Source organism: Ceratotherium simum, chromosome 1 (genome assembly GCF_057802395.1).
Source record: "Ceratotherium simum simum isolate JZ-2026a chromosome 1, ASM5780239v1, whole genome shotgun sequence".
Classification (NCBI taxonomy): domain Eukaryota; kingdom Metazoa; phylum Chordata; class Mammalia; order Perissodactyla; family Rhinocerotidae; genus Ceratotherium; species Ceratotherium simum.
Window position 1 is genome coordinate 97,694,791 of NC_141900.1, and position 24,195 is coordinate 97,718,985.

At 46.6% G+C, this 24,195-nt stretch overlaps 2 protein-coding genes across 2 annotated transcripts; one reads left to right on the forward strand and one right to left on the reverse strand.

Annotated features, from left to right (window-relative positions):
* The first annotated feature begins 3,113 nt into the window (after window positions 1-3,113).
* Window positions 3,114-4,027, forward strand: SOFU1 (sperm-oocyte fusion factor 1). The gene is made up of 2 exons (XM_004430809.3): window positions 3,114-3,267; window positions 3,849-4,027. The coding sequence occupies exons 1-2, from the start codon at window positions 3,114-3,116 to the stop codon at window positions 4,025-4,027; spliced, it is 333 nt and encodes a 110-aa protein (XP_004430866.1).
* Window positions 4,028-4,661: 634 nt separating this feature from the next.
* Window positions 4,662-24,195, reverse strand: KEL (Kell metallo-endopeptidase (Kell blood group)). Its single transcript, XM_087434540.1, is given in 19 exon segments — window positions 4,662-4,908; window positions 5,624-5,719; window positions 6,077-6,246; window positions 6,468-6,535; window positions 6,677-6,787; window positions 6,966-7,066; window positions 7,509-7,586; window positions 7,834-7,932; window positions 9,091-9,201; window positions 15,354-15,483; window positions 16,658-16,806; window positions 17,050-17,238; window positions 17,333-17,392; window positions 20,975-21,121; window positions 21,441-21,565; window positions 23,246-23,448; window positions 23,450-23,503; window positions 23,733-23,866; window positions 24,172-24,195. Coding segments are annotated over 19 exon segments (2,211 nt in total). The 3' UTR covers window positions 4,662-4,746.

A 24,195-nucleotide genomic window follows, 5' to 3' on the forward strand; every position in this document is an offset into this window, starting at 1 on the left:
GAACCTGGAAGGTGAGTCAAGCAAGGTGAGCAGTCAGTGGGACACAGGAGAGAGGGAAGAAAGCCCTCCAGCTCTCAGTCAGGCAGGTCCTGGTTCGAATCCTGACTGTCGGCCCTTATAGTCAGTTAGGTGACCTTGCTGTGGTCATCTTGCTGTAAGGTGACCTTACAGATTATCTGCTAATCTGTAAAATCAGGGTAATGCTATACTCTCATGGAAGCATCGGTAAAGCATGAAGAGCTCAGCCACTGTTGACTCTCCCTCCAGAGATGGGCTCAGAATCCCCCAGAGCTGCTTCTCCAAGCTGTGTTAAATTTCGTCCTAGACCCTCCAGCCCTGCCTCACAGGAGATTTCCAGGCCACCCCTCCTCCACAAGAAGCCCAGTGGTGACTTCTCTTCCCCCTCCAGCTTCTTGGAGCCCCGGGTCAGAGGTGACCCCCAGTGGGCCCTGCCTTTCCACAGAGGTTGAACAGCAGGAACTGAGTGGAGGTGGCTAATGAAGAAATCTTGATTACATGTTTGGGACTCTCTCAGGAATGAGACAGCAGGAGGGATGAGTACAGCCAAGACAGCGCTTTGTTAGTTAATGATAAAATAGTTTCTACTCCTCTTCCTGATTGTTTCCAAAGATGTATATACACATATGATTAATTGTAGTCATTCAATAGACCTGTGAGGTAGATGGGAACAGGCTGAGGGGTCTCTGTTTTCCAAATAAGAAAACGGAGCACAGGGAGGGAGAGTGATTACCCACCTAGAGGCAAAACTGGGACTGGCTTTCAAGTTGGAATCTTAGCTCCAAAACACCTGCCAGACCTTGTTGCTTCTTGGGAAACTCCTGCCTATAAAGATGTGAGAGACATGGGTGGAGATGGGCTGGGGACCCTTCCCCTTGGGGTCTTCAGGAGAGGGGAACTTCCCCTTCTTTTACTGTAAGAATGAGAGTGCTTCTCTAGAGACTGAAGGATTTACAAAATAACCTTTAGTGAAGGAAAAGAATTGAAAGGAAAATAAGTAAGGAAAGGAAGAGTAGATGCCTAGACAAGAAGGAAGCATGCTCTCACCCAGGGTGTGGGGAGATGCCAGCTAGGAAGGGGGAGGGGGTCACCTTGTGAGACATTTTTCTGTGTTGCTGGGGGGTGGGGCAGTGTGGGGTGGTAATGGCCTCTGAAACCTTGGGACTTCCAGTATAAGGAGATGGAGAGAGCGATAAGGTTGAGGTGGGGGTTGTAGATGCGCTGATAAGCAGGGGCTGGCAGAGGAAACACTCAACCCATAAAGCTAATCCTGGAGGGAGTGGGGGCGGGGAGGGGCTGGCCCGGTCAGAGCCGCACAGAGCAGGTACACAGGGGCTCCGCCACCAAGGGCACAGTCCCTGGTCCCAGAGGAGGAAAGCAGGGCCCAGTGTGCAGGCCCCCACCTCTGGGTCTTCAGCCCTTCTCACTCTCACTTGCCCTTCTCTGCCTGCACTGTCCTCTCCAATGGGAGGGGCACGTAGGAGTTGCCCAAGGGGGACCCAGTTGTCCCACCCATCCCAGCTGGTCGACTGGAGATTTACAAGCTACTTCTTAGTCTTTGAAGAGTTCCCTTCTCTTCTCTCCTCTGGCTTTTATTTTTCTCTTTCTTTTTCACACTCCTTCATCTTTGTCATATTGTGCATCACCACTTATTTTTCCCTTCTCTCCTCTCATTCTTCTCCATCCTCCTTCAGCTTTCTGCAGGCAAGGACACCTACAACCTCTCTCCCTCAGGTAGCAGCTTGCCAGCCCGATGATGCCTCCAAGTCCAGCGTGAGTCAGTAATGCCTCCCAGGTGTCCAGGAGGAGCGGTCGGGAGCACCTCACTGCACTGTCAGGTCCCAGAGCCCCTTGGTGCCAAAGCAGCCAGACTTCTTATTCTGATGTGATAAGGAGGAGGAACACACATAGTAGCTGCATATCACTTTTTAGGAAGTACACTCCCACCCCGCATGCCCACAGCCGTAAAGGGAAAGGATTTGAATACTATACTTTAAAACATTAACAGTGATTTTCATTGGGTGGTGGGATTATTAGCCCTTTTTGTTTTTCATACTTTTTTTATACATTTGTAATAAGAAAAAAAATTTAAACGGATTCTTGGTTTCCTGCAAGGATTTGTCTTTTTCAACACGGGGAGTCGGGCAGGTGGGTGGTGTGGAAATGGAAGTAATGGTGTTCAGTACAACCCGGTTCTTTCCATTCCAACCTGCCTGGTAAGACACTCCCCACCGCCAGGCACCCTCCCCATCCATAACCCCAGAGCTAGAGATGACTTGCTTCCCTTTTAGCTGGGAGCCAAGAGGCTCCTCCCCTAAAAGAGCAAGGAGGAGGTTAGTGATTTTTTCCACCCAAGCATCAATCCCTGGACCTGCAGGTCAATGAGAGCAAGGTGGGGATGAGCAGGGTCATCTGCTTACTTGATTCTTCCCTCCCCTACTGCCAAGTGACCTCCTGTACCACTCCTCAGTCACTCTGTCAGCTGCTTGGATCATGCACATCCCAGGACTTGAGGATCCTCATTTCTACATCTGGTCTGGACCTCATCCTCTGCAAGCCACTTTCCCCGAGGAAGGCTGCATGGAAGAGTAGGAAGACATGATATTTAGAATCATGAGAGTTAATCAAGAGTCATGCTCTGTCTATTATATTCTATGTGATCTTGAGTAGGTGAGTCATTTCCTCTGTGAACCTCAGTTTCCTCATCTATGTAATGGGTGTGATAAAACTGCTACTTTGAGTCCTGGTTGCTGTGTGGATCTAATGATATAATGGATGCACAAGTACTTCACAAACTCAAGTCGTTTTTGCTGCTCTCCAAGGGATGACCCACTATGGTCATCCTAGAAGCCTCTGTTGTCCCCTGCTGGCTACTCTCCACTCCCTTTCCTGGCAACAGAACTCTCTAGTGAGCTGGAATGAGAGTCAGTCCCATGGTTGTGATGTCACAGAGCTCATGAAGTCACAGGTCTTGTGGAAGGGAAGGGAAGAAAATGGAAGGGTGCTGGGAAGGGGTAAGGGCCAGGATAGGGACAGGAGAGGGAGGAGGGGGGAGCCTGCTGTGCACTGGGGAGTAGGGAAGACTGAGGCAGCAGATGGGCAAGCCCATGACTTCCCTGGGCCCCCAGCTCTGCAGGGCAGCATTCCTGGCAGCCATCCTGCTGCTACTGCGGGTGAAGGAGGTGAAGCCTCAGAAAGGGAGCCCAAGCCCCAACGAGAGGAGTCAGAAAGAGAAAACATCGTCTACAGGTAGGTAGAGAAGAGGGAGACAATGTGTGGGGCTAGGGATCAGACCTCTTTTCAGTTAGGCCCAGATCACTTATGAGGTCAGAGTGAAATCTAAGATCTAAGATAACTCCAGTCCCCTATTATTATAGTGTGAAAGGGTCATGTAAAGAGTCTAGAACAGGGATTCTTAGCCAGGGCCACATTCAGGGGCATATCAGGGGCTAGTTGAAATTGCATGTGGCTTTCCTGTGTATGGGCACAGGTGCATTTGTCTGGGCAGAGAGTCTTTGGTTTTCATCCTTCTTTAAGGTGGTCCCTCACTCCCCAGATGGTGTAACACTTTGGAGGAGGCAGTCGGAGTTGGAAATGGGGTGTGTGTGTGCTTGAGTTGGGGCGGTGGTTGCACACAGACCAGAAAAGACCTCCAGGTGGACCATCACCTCTCTGGTCAAGGACAAGGATATAGGTAGCTGAGCTAAAAGCCCCAGGCCCTAACTCTCCCCATATTCTCCAACTTCTTCCCCTTACTGGTGCAGGCCAAGGGAGGGGTGAGGGCAGGGTAGGCTCAGTCCTTTCAGCGCCTTCCCCTCTCCCCGTTCCAGACCAGGTTCAAGAGCAGTTCGAAGAGCACTTTGTGGCCTCCTCAGTGGGTGAGATGTGGCAGGTGGTGGACATGGCCCAGCAAGAGGAGGACAGGACATCAGAGACGGCAACTGTTCGTGACCACCTATTTGACCTAGCCTTCTGCTTTAATCTGGCCAGCATCATGGTTTTTTTATGAGGGACATTGAGGCTGAGGTGGTGGCCTGGTTCCTGGAGGAGAACCTAGATATCTACCTCCGCTTCATGTTAGCTTACTGATCCTCTCTCCCAACTGGGCTCCAGGTGACTATTCCCAACGGAGACGTACACACAGCTAACTGCCCCTTGCAAGTGGCCCTTTATCTCAGGATGCGGCATCAGAGAGATCCTGGATCTGGCCTTTCAATTGCCCATCGTCATCACCTGACCGCCTCCCCACGCTCTGAGCTCCATCTCCCAGGGACAAAGACACCAGACTCCTGCGCTTCTCTCTCCCACGCTTCTCCTGGCTTTGCTCAGGACAGCAGATTAGGGGGAGGAGCCAGCAACAGTAAAAGTAATAGCAATAAAATCTTGAAAACAATTGGGGGCAGCTTTCCTAGACTTAACCAAAGCCCTCTTGTCTCTAACTAGTCTGTTTAATAGCCCAACCTTTGGCCCACTGACCTTTAGACTCACCAGTTCACCAATCATTGGTTTTTTTCTTGTATCTCTGAAACTCTGCGTGACATTTTCTCCTCTTATCTTTTCTGACTTCTAGACATAGAATGTAGCAGGAAAGAGTCATTAAGAGATAGGCAGAAGCCAAGAGCTAGCTTTTATTTTTGGAACAGAAGGGGAGAGGAGATATCGCCCTGATTCCATGGAGGGGCAGCGCGATGTTGATATATCTATACTGAGGTCTCTTTTGTAGCCAGGTTACCAGAGTTGGCAGCGGCTGGAGGGGTTCATGAGGGCACCATGTGGACAGCGGAAATATCTGGCGAAGGATGGCGTGTTGCTGAGGGGCCCATTGACTCGAAGGGTGGGAGGGCTGTGAGTGTCTTGAGAATCCTGGGTGCTGGGATCCCTACACATCACCTGGGGAGGAAGAGAGGTCCATACAAGTAAGAATAGCAGAGTAGATTAGAGTCAGTAGGACAAGGCAGACCTGGTGACTAGGTGGTGACTACGGACAACAAAGAGGACAGCAGGGATAGGAACAAAGGGCCATGCAGAGAGAGAAAGAGTATTTGCCCTTTGTAGGTCATTTAATCTCACAGTAGGGTCTGGAGGAGAGCTTGGCCGTGTAATCAGATCATTTGTAAGTAACCGAGAGGTGGAGTCTGCTGAAAGAACTCTGTAAGGGGGTCTTTAAGTGCACTGAGGAATTGGGGGCAATGTCTGTTGAGGGACACATGGCACTTAGAGGGTTATGTCAGGTGGGGCCCACACCTGGGGGCAAGGTCTCTGAGGAGGAATGTGGTCTCCACACAGCCTGTTAAGGCTCATTTTTAACCAGTCTGTATTTCTAGAAGAAGAAATGAGAGAAGAAAAAAGTTGGCCTCATCTCAGGGAGGGATTTGGAAGTAGTGTTTTCTTTTTTTTTGAAGGGGGTGCTGAATTTGGTAGGAGAATTTGTAGTAGTATGAAAGTCCCAAGGGGCCATGTGTGAAAGGATGACAGTCGGGACATCTGCAGCAGAGAGCTAGGGGCATCTAGAGGAAGATGTTTCAGAGAGGAGAGACTCTATGAGAATTAACAATGGGATGTTTATCTCACATGGAGCAAGCCGTGGGAGGTAGTGGCTGCCTACCTGGGCATAGCTTCGGAAGAAGAGTTGCTGGGGGCTGAGGTTCAGGTTGGGCAGGACGGTCTCCCCGCGGTGCCATAATAGCCTCTCACTATACGCCTGGATACGGGGGTGTGATGGAGAGTAGTCCTTAGGCTCCAGACCCATGGCCATTTGCAAGTCTGATGCCCTACACACAATACCCAAAACCAGCTCATGGCCCTTTTCCCCAAGTTCTGTACTGACACACGGGTCTGAGCCAGGTGAAAATGCACTTGCCAGAAGAACTAGGGATATCCTAGAATAGAGAGATCTATGGGGTAGGAGGGGGATCCCCAAGTTGCCATCTGTTCAGTGGCAATGTGAAAGGCAGAAAGCTTTGCGATGTTTGCATGAGGGGTGGTAGAAGGAAAAATTGGGGACAGGGTGTCTATTCTGCAGGTAAAAATAGATCCTAACACATAGGATATGAGTTACCTGCAGTGCAATGGCCAGCCCCCCAATGTCCATGGCATTCTCCAGGAGGGTGTAGGAGGCATTGAGGGAGATTCCTCTGGGTAATGGAAAGGCAGCATAGAGGTGCTCCAGGCACAGCAGCGCTCCCCGTAGGGCACGGGTGTCACAGGCTGGGCAACCCCCAGGTTGTACTGTTGAAAATGGGACAAGGGAATGAGATGGTGACGTGTGGTGCAGGGGTGAGGGCATGGGGGTACCACAGACAGAACTGGATCCCAGCAGCATTGCAAAGGTTTCAGGACTGTCCCACATGAGCCCTCACATAACCTCCCTTTCTCCTCCTCTAGGCCTCCTTTGGGGCCTTCACCTGGGTTCCCAATGGCCCCACTCCCAATGGCCCATTGTTACCCACAGAGCTGGTAGAAGATGTGCAACAACTCATGGGCCATAATGCTGCCAGCAGCACCAAAGTTCACGGCTCTAGGGAGACAAGAGTGTTTCTTACCCCCAGAATGCTTCAGAGTTTTTTACTCTAATTCTCCAACCACAAGTCCCATCCATCATAACATTTGTCGATCACTCTTGCAAAAATTCCTCCCACCCTCATAGAATGGCCCATACCTGGGGTAGGCAGGGTGAAAGAACGGGGGTTGGAGCAGTCCAGCAGGGAAGACCACCACATGGTCAGATATTGAGTAGTAAGCATTGATCTCCCAGGGGAGCACCTGCCACCTGGGGGAAGGGCATATGAACACCAACTCCATCATTTATTGCCCCCCCTCACCAGACATATGCAGTCCCTCCCAACCACTATCACTGTTTCTGTTTCCCTGAGATCCCATTCGCTTTCCTGTGAATTTTGGATGGATATCTGTGGGATGCAGTGTCTGTGTCTCCCTCACTCTCATACCTGTGGTGGGGGGAAGGCTGCAAGAAGCTCTGTATAACTCGAGCTCGGAGTGATCGGACACAGCTCAGAGTGGACTGCAGGTAGCTGGGTCCAATTTGTATCTGGAGGAGGCAGGGGGCGACTCGGATACACAGAGACAAATAGCAATGCACACTGACATACCCTGAGGGGTACATTTGAACCCAAACAGATAAGCCATGACACAGAGACATCCCCAGTACAGAGGAAACTAGCACAATGACAACACCACACATTGGTACAGACAGCCTTCACACATGTCAGCACATAGGTAAACACACTCAGGCAAGTCACAAGAATGCATGTACGCCTGTGTGCACACACACTCATGGTGACCTAAAAGGTTCCATTTTTCTGCCGGTAAGATGCACAGTGTGGATCTTCACCCATAAAGCCCAGCCAGCCCCAGGGCAAGGAAGCAGTTGGTTAGGATCACCCAGGGAAATGGATTGTCTGCAACTCAGGTGGGTCAGGGGTATGAGGAAGTTGAGGACTAAGGAGGAGCTGGCAAGGGCAAGGACCCACATCGTTGTATTCCTGTCCGGCCAGCGTTGGCTCCAGGGCCGGTTCTGGGGCCCCCATTTTCACTTGCAGTTGGATGACCTAGGGAAAGACACAAAAAGTAGAAGGAACTTAGCTACCTCGAGTTTATCAGAGGGAATTTCTACTGATCATTGCCCTTGTCCCCACCTTTTATATTGTCCCCAAGATGTGTGTACCACACAGTGGTGTCTATAATTGCTGTGTGCCCTTGTGCCTTTTGTACTCTCTTCCAGTCACTGTAGTCTCTTGATCTCATACTCAATTCCACCCCCTACTTATTCTCATAGTCTCTTTCTCCTGGCCTTACCTTGTCCTGGGCCTCTTTCTGGGTCTTCTCATCCATCCACGGAAGCCTTCTGAGGTGAGTGATGAGCTCATCCTTGATTGCAGTGAATAATTCCATGGCCTGTGGGTGTAAGGGGATGGGGATAGAGAAAGAGGACCAAGGCCAGCCTCAGTCTTGGGTCCTGCCCACTGGGCCTCTAGGAAGAGGCCTTGACCCCGAGGAGTTGGTAGAGAAGGGGAAGATCTCAGAAAGAGAAAGTAGAAAGTAATATTTACTAAGTGACCAAAAACCCAGAGTACAAAGATCTGTAGAGACAGAAAGGAAGTGCCAAGCACAGAAAGAGAAGGTAGGAGCTGATCATTCATGAGGGCAGACAGGGGAGACTGTTTCTTTCCATGAAGAGATCTCTACCTCCTGAGGGAGGGAGACATTGTCCCAACTCTTGTCCAGGCAATCAGCTCAGAAGGCAGAGGGAGGAAGAGAACCATTATTCCCTTCTCTGTTCTTGAGGGCCCTTGTCCTCACACCCTCTTTCTTAAGGCTTGCATTTCCTCTATTCATCTTCCTGGGCTCTTCAGCTTTTCAACAATCTGCAGTCTTCCCACCTTCACAACATGACTGTGTAGTTACTGCTTTCCCAGACATCTACCATCTTGTGTATATCTTTTTTCGATGGAGAAAAAGGGATGACAATATCAGAAGCCTGAGTTCAAATCCCAACTCTGCTATTTGGTAGCTGTGTGACCTTGGGCAAGTTATTTGACCTCTTTGTGCTTCAGTTCTCTCTTCTGTAAAATGAGGATGATACTAGGATTTAAAGTAGTTCATGCAAAGTGCTTACAAGAGTACCAGGCACATGGTAGGCACTCAAAAAAGTACTCAGTAGTTATTTATTTGCACTTCTTAAGATTATATCATTCCATTCTCACATTGTTTCATGTGTTCTTAAAAAATCATAGATAAACAGGAAGTAGGCTTAGAGGTCATGGAGTTCAATTTTCTCATTTTATAGTTGAAGGAACACAAAGCAGGAAAGTTGGGTGACTTGTCCAAGTTAGTGCATGTTGTGTACGCTTTGTGCCATAGCTAAACTGTGCAGACACTTGGGATGCAGCATGTCCTTCTTTGGGTTCTCTCTCATAGTGAACCCTCTCTCTATGACCGCCTGATTCCCCGACCACACATATCATCAAGAAGGGCAAAGTCAATAGAAGTAGGAGTGGATGGTTAGGTGGGAGGGGAGTGAAGGGACATGGGCTGAGAAGAGCCCTCACATACAGCACTTTGGGTGCTCGGGCTGAAGGCCTCACGAACAAACAAGGCTGCCAGGGTAGGTTGGAAGTAGTCTCCTGTCTCCTTCACGCACTTCATCCATCGAGGGTGGGTGGGCTATAGAGACAAAAGCTGGAATGAGTGGCTCCTGTCAAGGGTTTTCCTTCTCTGTTTTCCCAAGCCAGTCTTGTCTAGACCTCACCTCCAGAGAAGGCTCTCCTTTCTGGACTTTCTGGGTTTGTCTCACTTGACACTATTATCCCCTCTGGTGATACACATAGTTATTGCTGCTCAGCAACATGGGGCTTACATTGTCCTCCAGGATTAGTCTTGTGAGACTGAGTTGGGAAAATCATCCTTGTTTATTGCCTATTAAATTTGAAAGCAAGGCCTCTGGGAGGCATCCTTTTGGAGAACTGAAAGGCTCCTGGGAAGGAGAGGACAAGATGCCACACCTCTTACCTTAGCAGGTCTGTTGCCCACCTCATCCCCACCAACCACACATACAGCTCTGGGAGCCCAGCAATGACTCCCACACTCCCATACTTCTTTGCTTAAAATGGAAATTGGAGAAGGTAATTCCCCCTTTCCTCCACCACCTGCCTTCACTCTCTAAATGGTTATTGTGGATCATATGGTAGGATCTTGTCTTATAAAGGAGAAAATTATCAGCTACCAGACAGCTTAGAAACTTTCAGCCAAATCAGGGAAGAAAAAGTAGGATGTGACAATGGACCCCTTCAACTTCAAAGGCAGAGAGACAGTTAGACAAAAACCCGAGAGGGCCTTGGCAACTGGGGTGTTTTTTAACAGCAGGATGGAAAGAATAAGAAACATCAGAGGGAGATGCTGGAGAGCTTTCCCAGCTGGGAGTAGATGGCTTTGAAGAGTTGACCAAGGGGTTGGCAGAGAGATGACACAGAGCAGATGGAGAAACACATTCAAGATGCCAGGAGTAAGGAAGAGGAGAGCTGCCCTAAGGGAAAGCTGAGCTGGGACTTATGAAAAACCAGCTCATATGCTAATTTGGGTTAAGTGAATGAAGTCACAAGACTTCATTCCTGTAAGTTATTTACTCCCACGGATCTCCTCACAGAGAGGTAGTTAGGCTGCCACTATGCTCTGTGGTCCTAAGATTGGAGAGAGAGTTTATGGGGCTTCCCACCAAAGAGGAACTAGACAGGGAAGGCTAGGATTGTCGTCGTTGAGGAAACTCTCAGGCCTTACTATCAGGACGTCTATCGTTTTAGAGGTTGCTCCAGACCTGTTTGCCAAATTTGTGTGTTCTTGTCCCCTCACCATGAGGCCTGTTAAGGACTTTCTCCTCTTATGAGGAGAAGGGACTCAGATACTTTCTATAGTATACTATTTGGAGCTCTGAAACACAGATGTGAAAAGCAAACATGAATTGAAAGGAAACCTGGGTCTGACAGCAATGACTGGGTCAAGTGCAGGTTCTGCTGGCCATCTTCGGTGTCTATCCCCCACAGGCCTCCCCATGAGCTTCGCTTTGGGGCTTCACCTGGTGCAGCAGCCAACAGCATCAGCCTTGAGCTTGGCAGTGTGGATCTGCCTGCCCTTTCCACACCTCGTGGTTCTTGAGTTGTTTCCTGATCCCTTTCACTGGTGCCTGCCCATTTCTCCAACAGCCTTTGCCTCCTCCATGTCTGACCCCATAGTCTGGGCCATGGCAGGCCCTGAACTGGTTACTGAAGAGCATAGATGCCACCTCAGACCACCCGTTGCTCACCCCTGTGCAATTCTGGGGATTTTTGGTAACGGTTGTGCTGGGTCACACATTCCATGAGCAGGAAAAAAATTTCCAGTATCTATAAATAAATGTGGGCTTCAAGGGTGGAGGTTGACAGGTTATATATTCGTCTGCTTGGAGTTGTATCTGTGCTGTCTCTCAAGACACAGAGTGATAGAGTATACCATACATATTGAAAAGAGAGAAAGAAATAGAGGGAGAGGAAAAAAATCATCTCCAAAATATAGAAGATGGAAGAAATACTTCAAACTCAAGATAATGAGGCTCAGTAGATTAATTTTAGGGCACAGAAAAAAAGTAGTAGATATAACCTTAGAACTATGAATAACAATATTTGAGAAATGATAGAAGTCAGGGAAAATTCTAAGAGTCTGGAGAGAAGCAAAAATTTGCCTAATTTTCAGTAGGGGGAAAGTAGATTTTAGAGATTACAAGCCAGCCAAGAATCCTTAATGTGAATTTCTAAGCAAAACTCTAGAATGAGTCATTAAACTAATTGTTTTTGAATACTTGGAAAATAACCTGTAACTACTACGGGTCAGTGTAGGATCACTGAGCACAAATAATGCCAAAATAATAACAATTTCTCTGGTTAAACGGTTTACCACACTAGGACATACCACAGACCAGAAGTCACAAACTCCGATGGGGGCCATGAGGTAACCTAACTAAGAGAAGCAGCCCAAAATCAGAGCCACAGGATGTGAAGGGGCCATGGCAAACGAGAGCGTGCACCCCGTCTGAACCCAGGTGCATCACTCAGCTCCAGTCAGTTGCTGCCCTGGAGAAGGCTAGCCCAGTGCTACCCAAGCCTCACATCTGACTATTGACATGCTGTCTCGTAAAGTTTGAATGTCAACAATTAATTAAAAGTTTGTAAAGGCTGTAAAAGCCAACAAAACACATCCACAGGCCAGACTCACCCTCAAGGACCACCTCAATCCTATTTCTGAACAGAGAATTCAGCATTTACTAAATGCAGATTATTAATTTAAACCTCCATACTTCAGTTACACAAGCTATAAAAATGAGAATAATTCCTGTTCCAGCTTCCTCACAGAGTTGCTTGGAAGATCAGGTGAAACAATACATTGCAAGTACTCTGTAAATTCTTAAAAAAGTACTAGCCCACTATGTTGGCATTATTTTGACTTCAAGAAGGTATTTGATAAAACCACAGATGAAGTGTTTGTGAATTAGATAGGGAAATCTATGTTGGGTGATAGTGTAACTTGAGTGGATTCTCAGCTGGCTGAACCATAATGGAACATCAAAGATTAAGGGTACCAGGTTAGTACAAGCTGCCCTGACCATTCTACTGAAAAATTGTAACACATTCCCTGCCTAGCACACCCTCTCTCCCTTTACTGTTTTATTTCTCCATAAGACTTATCACCACCTAACATACTGTATTTATTTAGTTTATTGTCTTTCTTCCTCCATAGAACATAAGTGTCTGAGGGCAGAGATTTTTGTCTATTTTGTTAACTTTCCCTGGAGAAGTGTCTGGCGTACAGTAGGTGCTCAATTAATCTTTGTTGCATAAATGAATGGATGAATCTATAGCTAGGTTTTTAATAACCTGACCTGATGCTCTTCCTTCTTCAGGATCTTAACAGTGATCTAGATGAAAATATACTAAATAAAACTGCAAATGACCCCAGGTAGAAAAGGAAAGGTAATATAATGGATGATTGAAACAAATGTTAAAATTACCTGAACAAGTTGGACTATTGGTCTGAATATAAATAGTTCACATTTAACAAGCACAATGTGAAGTCCTGTTTTTACTTCCTAAAACTCAGCTTCTCAAGTTTAATAAGAGAAAGACCTGGCTTATCAGCCATTTTCATTGACTATATATTGAAAATTAATCAATAAAATATAGTCAGATGATGAGACCTAGCAGTCTCTCTGAATAAGGACACCATAAAGTAGAATTCACCCAGAAGACTATGGTTAGAAATCTGTAATTGATAACCATTGGATGGAATCACAAATTTTGGTCAAATCAAGGCCAAAACTTTGGTGGTGTCTTTGACTCCACTCTCCCTCTCACACCATACATCTGTCAGAAATCCTATGTCTTACTTTGAAAATACATTCTTTAAAACATAAAATAGATAAATCCTATGGGATCCCATTTCATGCAGAGAAAAACCAAAGTCCTTACACTCCCTTCCCAGGCCCTGTATTGTCCCTTCCTTCCTTCTCTGTTTTCTTCCCTAGTGTTATCCTATTTGCTTTCTCTGTTCCAGTTGTACTGGCTTCCTTGCTGATTCTCAACACCTGGAGCATGCTCCAGCAGCAGGAGACACAGCCTTGCATGCAAGCCTAGTTCTCTCTTCTCGACCAGAGCCACCAGGAGGGTTCTTCATACTGCACCAAGTTTTAGCCAGCCTGCTCCAGGCATTTTCCCAATGAAATGATGTCCTTATTATTGCCAGAAAATCCCTTCAACTCTCTAGACATTGCTTCCATCCTACCTCCTGCACAGACATCTCACTGGTTATTCAAACTCACTCTGATCGTTCCCTCTTAGGAACTTTAAGAGCATCTATTGTCTAAACCAGAGTTTTCTTGGAATGCAGCTACACCCTTTCATTTTACTTGGTGTACAGCTGCTTTTGTGTTACAAGGACAGAGTTGAGTAGTTGCAACACAGATTGTATGGACCACAAAGACAAAAATATTTATTATCTTGACCTTTATAGAATTTGCCAACTCATTGTCTGTACCACCCACTTATTTCTCAATCCTGCATAATAGGTGGTTAAAAACATGGCCTCACGAGCCACACAGATATGTTTTGGAGTCTATTCCTTCACTTATGAGCCGTGTGGTCTTATGAAAGGTCTTACTTGTCTTTTCTGAGGACCTCAGAGTGTTTCTTGGAGGATGAAATAAAATCATTTACGCTAAATGTTCCATGCAATGCCTGATATACAGTAACCACTCAATGTATAATGCTATTATTATTATGTGTCATATTTGGTACTGTTGTTCCAGAAAGATGAAGTGGCTTCCCCAAAGTCACACAACTATTTTTTGGCAGAACTTGATTCAGTTTTTAAGCCCCAGGACAATTATATATCCTGATAGATATATAAGGATGTATATAATATATATAAAGGATATCTATAAGTATATAAAGGATAGTGACTTTAGCAATTTGTAAGCCTTCTAAGTTCTTTAAGTGTGCATTTCAATGTGCCATCAGGCCACAGTTCTGGGATTTACAGGAAGTTGTTTGTTGGCAGGGATTTTGTAGCAACCAAGAGATTTTGCCACAAGCCCAACTAAAAGGAGTTGAGGCTTTGTTCTGCTTCATCTGAGTCAAGAGAAAGGCTGGACAGAAGCTTCTTGGGGACTAGCCCACCTGAATGACAGTCCTAAGGAAGAGTGCCTACAATGATTAAGCACACAGACCCTAGAGCCAGACTGCCAGAGTTCAAATCCCAGCTCTACCAACTCACTAGCTATATTACCTTGATTAAGTTTCTTAACTTGTTTGCCTCAACTTCCCCATCTACAAAACAGGGACAAAATGGTGTGCCTACCTCATGGAATTGTTGTGAGGATTAAGTTAGCTCATATGTCAAAAGGGCTTAGAAAAATGTCTAGCACATTATAAACTCTTAGTAAGCAATAACTACATTCCAGTCCCTGTGCATACATTTTCCCTCTTTAAATTCCACAGGTATTTCAGGTTTGCAAAGCAGTGAGTTTCTCCAAGGCAGAGAAATGGTCCACAAATTACTAAAAAAAAAAAACAAAAAAACCACAAAAAACTCAGTGACTTTCAAGACTACACTGAGGCCTTCATTGAGGTTGGGGCATATCTAGCTTCCAGATGCCTCCATTTGCATTTGGATGTGTTCAACCTAAGATTTCCAAATTCTCAGTAAAGAAATGTCTCCACATCTTCTGTAACACAGTAGGCTTTGGTGAATTAAATGCATTTGCTACACAGTCCCCTCCTTAGACATAGCAGGATCTGCACCAGGAAGCCCACAGTCTGGCCCAATGGATCCCACTGGATGTCAGAGATGAGCTCTTTGTGAAGGACATTTGAACATCAAACACTGGAATCACCTAGACAGAGGCAGGTGACTGCTTGCAACACCTGTCTCTCATCCCAGTGAATCCTAAGCTTTGGGTCCAGGTCCTCAAATCACAGAGCTCAGGATAACTAGGCAAATAGTTGAGGGGTCATGACAAAGAAACGGCAGTTCTTGATAATTTTAGAGCTTTATATTTAAACTTGAATTCTCAGAAAAAGGCCATATGTGTGTTTAAAAGTCTGGTACCTGGTACCTCAGTTCTCAACCTAAGTATTGTATGCCCAACCTATCTGCTTCCATGGAAAGCCCAGACATTGAGGGGCATCTGCCCTCATGTTTCCTCCCTGAGAGAAATATGCCAACATTTATCCCTCAACATGGCAGATACTCTTTTAGCCCCCAATCTGACGGAATTCATCCCCTACTCTTCTCACCATGGGTGGGCGTTCTGTCAATTCCCGTAGTTTCTGGTTCAGCAATCTGCGTGCCTCCTGGAATTTACTGTCCAGGGCTGGAGAAAGGCTCCCCACCAGCCCCAAGATCATGTGGCTCTGCAGAAAGTCCCTGTGGAGAGAAAAGAGACCCACACATACACCCTAGGGCTCTGGGGATCCCTCAAGAAAAGCCTCCCATTGTATAAGTTACCTTGATACTCATGGGGGATGCCCCTTTTCCTCTGTAGTTATGGAAAATAACTGTTTAACATGTCAACAAGTCAAGAAGAGCTTTTCTTGGTGTGGATTGGGCAATGATAGAAGAAGAAACTAGATACAGAGGCAGACTTCTCAAGTCACAGGGAGAGAAGGATCTGGGCTAGATGAAGACTGGACTTAAAAGATTTAACCAAACAAATTCATCTACTTGCACAACCAAGAAATCTCAGCTCATCTTAAGATGCGTCTTCTAAGCACAACAAAGCTGGAATCCAATACCTTTCTCTGCCCTGTGGGTAACTCTCTTACCAGATTTGATATGCACCCTCATGTAAACCTGCTCACGCCTGTATGAATGGTTGTTTGCTTCCCTCAAAAACAATTTCTAGGTGTTGCTGCCTCTGAATTGCTATGAAGAAGGGCCTTGAGCCCAAGCCCCTGGAAGGAAGCCACTGTCTTCAGGTGGTGGCGACACAGGTATCAAGGATGGCAGAGATCCCAACACAGAGCCTCACTCTAATGTCCCCCACTGTCTTCAGCTTCCTGATCTTTCCCGCATGGGCCCTGGAATCCTCTCACCACAGCTGAAATGGCCTTTCCCTCAGTTTGTCCCCCAGGGCAACCCCAGCCTTCACCTCCTCTATCCACTCATCTAATGTGTCTCCTCTTCCCTCTCATACCCCTCAGCTGCTGACAAGACATATATGCTGGAGCTGTCCTCAGTGACTAGCCTTCCAGCATCTCCTATAGCTCAGAGGCTCTTCACAGGCTTGGTTCTATTCCCAGCAAAACCTGTGTCTTGCTGGAACCTCATGCCACATCCCTCATTTCATATCCCTCATTTCACACGTGTTTTCCATTTCCCATGCCCCCAAGCCTCTCATACCTCCTGTTTCCTCCATTCCCTCTTGGGCCCTCCACCCTACCCCCTTCTCTGCCCCCACATGTCCCTGGATCCCTCCCATCTTCCTGCATGGCCCTTACCAGCCTGCATTCTCCAAAGTCTCCTTTGTCCCTAAGACCTCTGGACCTTCAGACTGTCTCTCCATTGCCCTCGTACTTCCCCAATCCCACCTGGGGCAAACCTGTGCTTCGACAGCTGCTCTTCCACCAGTCGTGACATGTTTTGCAAATACTCCAGGTCATGGACCACAAGGGGCTGGGAGGGGCTCAGGGACATCGGTGTGAATATCGCTTGCAAGCAGGACAACCAGTCAATGGCAGGGGCCATTTCCTTAGAGGAGAGACACAAAGGCTGAAGGGGGACAAGAAGAAGGAGTGGAGGCAGGAGAGAGGGCTTCTCCTCCCTCAGAGTTTGAGAGGGAGTGGGGAGGAGGATGTTTGGGCAAAGAATGGAGCCAGAAAATTATGGATGGGAAGGAATTATGGGAATGAGGAGAAAGAAGACAAGGAAATCAAGAAAGTTTGGGAGGGAGAACCCCATGCCCATCCTCCTCAAGTCCCTCATTTAGGGCACCTGCAGTTGGTCAATAGTGACCATCTGGAAGAGCTTTCCCTGTGCCTGTCGCTGTTCCAAGGGCCTCAGAAACTGAAGTAGCCGCGAGGTAATGGAGATGGAGATGGAGGCATGTTCTTGCACCTTGCTTGGGTCTCCTCCCAGCAAGGTTCCCAGCTGATTCAGGTAAGTCAGGTATTCCCGCACGATCTGGGGGAGGGGCAACCTCAGTTACAGCCACCAGTGGCCCCTACCTTTCTCCTAGAATCAGAGGTCAGGATCTTTGTCCACAGTGCCATCTTACCTGAGCATAGTTCTGTTCCTGCTCTTGCTCGACAGGAAGGTCAAACTCTGGCTGGTCTATCTGGACACAAGAGAGACTGGAGAGAAGTGGGGAGTGTGGAGGAAGGAGACAACAGGTGTGGGGAGATGGGGAGTGTACCATGGAAGATGGCCTCAGGAGAAGGAATAAAGAAGAATCAGAGAAGGAGTGAGGGTGAAAAGAGAGGGAGGGATGGGGGTAAGGGACATGGGGGAAGAGTCTAGACATGGAAATGTGGAGAGAAGGTGGGTATTTCAACCAATTTGGTGGTGCTCAGTGAGAGAGAAGCATAATAACCCGTGTCCTGAAGGGAATCATTCCCTGTGCTAGGGCCAGCTGTAGGGTAACGGAAGTGAGACACCTATCTCAGGTGCAAAATTCAAGAGGTACTAAAAACTCAGTAATCAAGGTAAATAGCATCTTAATTGATGGTTTTAAAAATCAAAATGATTGCTAAAAACCCATGCAGAATAAAATAGCAAAACTTGGCTTATCATGGATTTTTTTCTGAAAACCCAAAATGTATTTTTTTTAATTGAAGTATAGTTGACATCCAATATTCTATTCATTTCAGATATACAACATAGTGATTTGACATTTATACACATTATGAAATGATCACTCTGACAAATGTAACAACCATCTGTCACCATACAAAGTTATTATAGTATTATTGACTATATTCCCTATGCTGTACATTACATCCTCATGAGTAATTTATTTTATAACTGAAAGTTTGTACTACTTCATTCCCTCCCCTATCTTGCTCATCCCTCATCCCCTTCCCTCTGGGGACCAGCAGTTTGTTCTTTGTATCTATGAGCTTGTTTCTGTTTTGTTTTGTTTGTTTGTCTGGTTTTGTTTTTTAGATTCCACACATAAGTGAAATCATACAGTATTCGTCTTTCTCTGTCCTACTTATTTCACTTCACATAATACCCTCTAGATCCATCCATGTTGTCACAGATGGCAAGATTTCATTCTTTTTTATACACAATGTATGTTTAATCCATTTTGAAAAAACATTATTTTTTCAAAAAATCCACAATGAACAAAAATTTGATATTTTGTGCACCATATATCTTTGCATTGACTTTGATTTTTTAAAAAATATTCATCAAAATACTATTTAGCTTGATTATTGAGTTTTTTTTTTTTTTTTAAAGATTTTATTTATTTATTTTTCCCCCAAAGCCCCAGTACGTAGTTGTCTGTCATAGCTGCACATCCTTCTAGTTGCTGTATGTGGGATGCGGCCTCAGCATGGCTGGAGGAGTGGTGTCTCGGTGCGCACCCGGGATCCGAACCCGGGCCGCCAGCAGCGGAGCGCACGCACCTAACCGCTAAGCCACGGGGCCGGCCCCTGATTATTGAGTTTTGGGTACCCTCTTAAGTTTTGTACCCCAGGCAAGTGGCTCACTCATCTCCCTTTCCTCACTTTAGTTCTGGCACTGTTGTGTCCTTGATTCTATTCTGAAGATCTTTGCTCTTACATTTTCCTTTTTCTTCTCCAACTTCAATATCCCACTCCCATCTTGAGCTATATACTTTTCCCCTATCTTGAAAAAACTTTCGCTTGACTCCTTTGTCACATTTTATGTCCAAACTTTAAAGAACTGAAAGTTATCTGTGCCTCTGCTTCAACTTCCTTACCTTCCTCCTAAATTCCGAACAGTCTGTGTCCATTTCCATAACCATTTTGATACTGTCTTTTAGAAGGTTTCCAATGGTGAATTCTCATTCCTTATTTTGGAAATCTCTGGAATCAATGATGACCCCTCCTTCCTATAATTGGCTCCTCCCCTGTCCTTTGTGGATCACCCTTACTGGTCTGACTCCCACCTCCCTAATTGTTCTTACTCTGCTCTGCTCCCACACCCTTCATTGAGGTGCTCTCTCTGCAGTCCATTCTCTCTACCTATTCTTCCCCTCAGAGTCCATCCAGTCTCAAGTTGATGGAAACAACCCTCCTCCCATTTACACCAAATCAAAACTGTGGGGTCATTTTCCAATTCCTCCATCTCCTTTATTCATGTTTAATCAGTCATTAAGTCCTCTAGAATCACCATGGACCACTACCACCAGGATGAATTTGCCTACATCCTCATGCCTGGCCTTTCCATTTCTACCACAATCATCTTAGTTCAGAACCTCAAAATTGCTCATCTAGATTCCTCAACACCTCCAGGTTGATCTCCAAAACCGTTGACTCTATTTAAGCTCAAAGTACAGCCATCATATTTGAAAGGCCTCAGGAGCTCTTTTGTTTCCTATTATGTCAAAAGTTATCACCTCTGTTTGGTATCTTAGGGCAGCAATAATCAGGCCCAACTTCATGTCTTCAGTTTTATTTTTACCTCCTACTGCACCCCATCCCTACCCCCAAATCCTCTCTTCAACAGACCCACCTCTCACTGACCCCACAGAGGAGTCACACCATGCCAGGCTCTTCTCTTAGCTCAGGACTTCTCCACAGCCCTTTTAGTGCCTTTTAGCTTCACCTTCACCTGTGTGAGTCAACCATGCTTCAAGGCTCAGCTCACATCCTCCCTTCTCTGAGCCTTTCCTTAACCATTTCAGCTCTCAACCAATCCCCAAAGGCCATATGAGTTAAACTCCTGAGCACACCCTTTAAAACTGAAGTTTAGAATGTCTCATACTGATTATCACTTCCTCTTGTATATTCATCCTTTTGTAATTTTGTGGAATTTTTTTTTAGAGTAGGGGCCAAATATATAGCATCACATTGCCTACCATAATACTGATGCCTCCAATGTTTTTATTTATTTACTCGCTCAACAAACACCTGGTGTGGGCCTCTGGATGCCTGGCCCTGTGCTAGGTCCTGAGGAACAAAGGTGAATAAGGTGTGGTCCTGTTCTTAAAAGGCTCACAGTCTTCAATACGGTGTTAAATGCTGAGAGCATGGGAAATGGGAGCACAGACGGGTTCACCTAACTCACAGGGTGTCAGTGAAGATTTCCTGGAAGAGATTATAAGCAAAGCCAAACTTTGAAAAATACGTAAGGTTTCCAGGCTGAGTGTGGGGGTTTGGGGAGTAGTGCGGCAGGCAAAGGGAGCCATATATGCAAAGAATGGAGGAATATTCTTGGAGCTGTAAGTGAGTGAGCATGGCTTGGGGTAGAAGGGGGAATAAGGCTGGAGAAGCATGTAGGGGTCAGATGCAAAAGGACTTGCAAGGCTTTGCTAAGAATTAGGAACTAGATCTTGATGAGCTAGTGAGCCATTGAAGGCATTTAAACAGAGATGATAACATAATTAGCTCTTGGTTTAGAAAGATCCCTCTGGCGAAAATGAAAAGTAAGAGGAGCGCAACACTGGAGGTAGGGGATTAGTTAAAAGGCTCTGGAGGTAATCTAGATAAGCAGTAAGAAGATGCAACTATAGAAATACATCTTCCCACAACTGGCCCTGTTGCTCCCTGCCCTAATCTCATCTAATGTTCCTGACTCTCACATCAATAATTTTCCCTGAAGATAGATCTCTTCTCTACATTGCCTGTTTGTCCTATCTCCCCAACTCACAACCTTCTTCTAAGAGATGATAGGCTAGAATTCAAGGCAGGCCCAGGTCTCACTGCATTTTTGCCCGTGCATCGCTCACCTGGATGACTGGCATGTGTGGAGGAGTGGGATGAGGTTGCAGATAGGCTCTGAAGAATGGGAAGTGATTATACTGACTCATCAGAAGTCTCAGAGTTCGGTTAAAGTCCAAAGAAGTCCAATTACCAGAGATTCGCCAGCCTCCAAGCTGGGAAGAAAGACAGGGCTCAGCATAGGGGTATAGTCTCTGAGACCTATCCTCCAATCCTCAGATAGCTGCTACTTGTTGACTTCTACTCTTGAGTCCTTTGATCCCTCTAGGGCTCCACCTCTATCTTTCTTTCTCTACCATCACCCAAGGTCTTAATACTTCCACAAGACACGGCCATTTCCTAGTACTTGGGGATTCTAGAACTTGGGGATCCCTAAGAAAGAGACCCATACTTTAGGGGAAAAACATGGCAGCCCTGAGCATACATTGGTCCTTTGTGTTATGTACCTAGAAAAGTTGATGCCCCAGGTCTCACCTCCTCAATAACTTGTCTGAGGGGACCAGCCCCTGAAGCCTCGATGGCATCTGTGTCCATGCAGAAGCTGTAGAATTGGAAGGCTTTCTCCTCCCCAGAGCCCAGGTGCCAGGAACTTGGGGCCTCTAGAAAGGAAATATGGGAGAATGAAAGGAGTGGGGCAGGCACAGAGACAAGCAGAGATGGTGGAGACAGGGAGCTTATAGGAAAGAAAGGGAAGACTCTCTGGGAAATGGAAGGAAGGGGAGGAATAGAAGGATGAGGAAAATTGGGAAGATGGGAGGACTGCCCAATTTGGCCTGGATCCACTTGATGGAAGAATAAGAGGAGGGAAAGGGAGTGTGGAAAAGACAATGAGGAAAATAAAGGAAATGTGAGAAAGAAAATAAAGAGGAAAAGACAGGGAAGGAAAGGAAGAGATGGGAATAAGTAAGATAAGGGTAAAGGAGAACAGGTAGAAATGTAAGGCAGGAGGGAGCTGAATGAAGAAATTAGAAAAATTCAGGAAACCAGAGAACTTTGAGGGATTGGAGAGAGGAAACCTCATAAGGAAACGTTTAGCAAAGAGAAGAAACAGTGGCGGGCTCCCTTAGCCCAGATTCCTCACTCTTTGATCGCAGGAAACAATCAGACACATGACAATAACCCAAACATGTATCCACGGGGCTCATCCACCCTCTAAGATTGAACACCTCTCCCTTAGTTCCCCTGATGTCTCTTCATTCTATTGTGGGCAGTAGAACTTGTCCTAAACGTATTCTTTCTTTTCATCTCTGTGCCTTAACTGAAAGCATGGCCCTCCACCAAGGGAAAGCCCACTTCTACTCTTTCTCCATCACCAGAAGGAGAGTAGAGGGATACATTTATTTCTCTCAAATTCCCACTAATACTGTCGACATGTTCTCTGGGTTCCCTTACACTGGAAATGCACACGCATCGTATATGTTCTTATTCCCAAATACTCACCGCCATTCACCAACTTTCTGGGACCCCCTTCCACTCCCCTAGATGACCTCAGTTCCTCCCTCATAGCTTTCTTCTCAGTTCGTTTCTCTTCCCCACAGCCACAATCTACAGGAATCTTCTTTAACTTGGGTTTTTAACTTGGCCCTCCTCTTCTTCCAGCGTAGTTTCGTGCTTATCTATATTCTTTCCCTTACACACAACCAGATAAAGCCCCTTCTATCACTTCTAACCCTACTAATCCACTTCTTTCCTTCCACCATCATCTCCAATCATCCATCCCCATTATACCACTCCTTCCAGTTCTACTTACATGCCATGGTCCAAGGTTTCAGTGGAGAACAGGAGATAATGGTGAGAGAGGAGAGCTGGAAGTAATGGGAGGGAGAGGATAACACTGACAAGGGGACATTAGAAGGCAAGGATTTGAAGGCTAGAGAATGAGTGTGATGGAGAGAAGAACTGAAGTGCAACAGGTGCTAGTGGTGGAGGATATCAGGCATAGGCTAGAAATTGAAGATTTAGAAAAGATAACAAAGAAGATGGAGCTTGGCAAAAATGAGAACTTGGAAAGAATGGACTAATTATGGATAAATGTGAAAGGAAAGAGGACAGGGGTTAGGTAAAGAAAAGATGAAGAGAGGGACCAGAAGAAATGGATGAGAGGCAGTGCCCAGGGGTGAAAGGTATGGTGATAGAGCAGCAAACCGAGGCAGTTCCCTGAGAGCCCATTGAGGATGGTGCAAACCAGTTGTTCCGCAACCACACAGGGTTGGGACAGTCATGATAGTTCTAGGCTCAGAGTCACCCACTTACACAAACTGCTGCCTTGTGTTCCTTACCCAGTATTCTCCGAAGTCGGCTCTTGTTCTCCTCTGCAAGAGCCTGAAAAGAATTATTGATCCCTTTGGCCTTTCCACAGGCAAAGCTGAAGAAATCGGTGCAGGGGGCCACACTGGTGTTCCCAGAGGCCATGTAACGAGCCAGGAGATTCCAACACACAGGCATCTCACAAGGACCTGTGGGGAAAAGCTCAGAGCTGGGAAAGAGAGAGAGACAAGGGCACCCCCAAGGGGCTAGGCAAAGGAACACGAGGTGAGGAAAATGGAGAGAGACCCTGATGAGAAGGAAATGATCTGACTGGTGGCCAGGAGTGGAATTCAGGGAGGAAGGAGTAGGGAAGGAGGGTGGGGGAACAGGAGGGTCAGGAGGAGTGGTGAATAAGTCAGTGGGCATGGAGCCTCAGGATGAGGGACAGACAAATGGGACCCAGGACCGAGGGAAGGCTGACAGGGTTGGGGGATTCCAGGATCTTGCTTACCAGGGCCACAGCTCCCAAAAACGTAGACAAAAAGCACAGAAGAACCAAGGAGCAGACCGAGAAGCAGGACAGCCACCGGCACCCGCCTGGCCATGGTCCATAGTGGGCTCCTTTCAGTGGGCAGCCCCTCTTCTGGAGGTCTCTGTGAGGGAAACCAGGAAGCAAAAAACACAACAGGAAGGGGATCGTGAGAGAGGGGTGGGGAAAAGGGAAGGGGAGAGAAGAAAGAATGAATAAGTTAGGGCTAGAGCTCCTTTGGACAAAAATAACTCTCTTGGTTCTCTCTAAACCCAGCCCTCTTTGGACCCCTGGGAGATGAGAAAACAGGGGCTATCACCTGTCTTGGGTAAAGATCAAGCAGGCTGTGAGGGGGTGAGAGCTTGTGGGACGTTAGAGCTGGAAAGGATGTCATAAATCTGCCCCGCGCAGGTCGAGGGGGTCACATACCTCCTGGCTCCAGAGAGTCCCCAT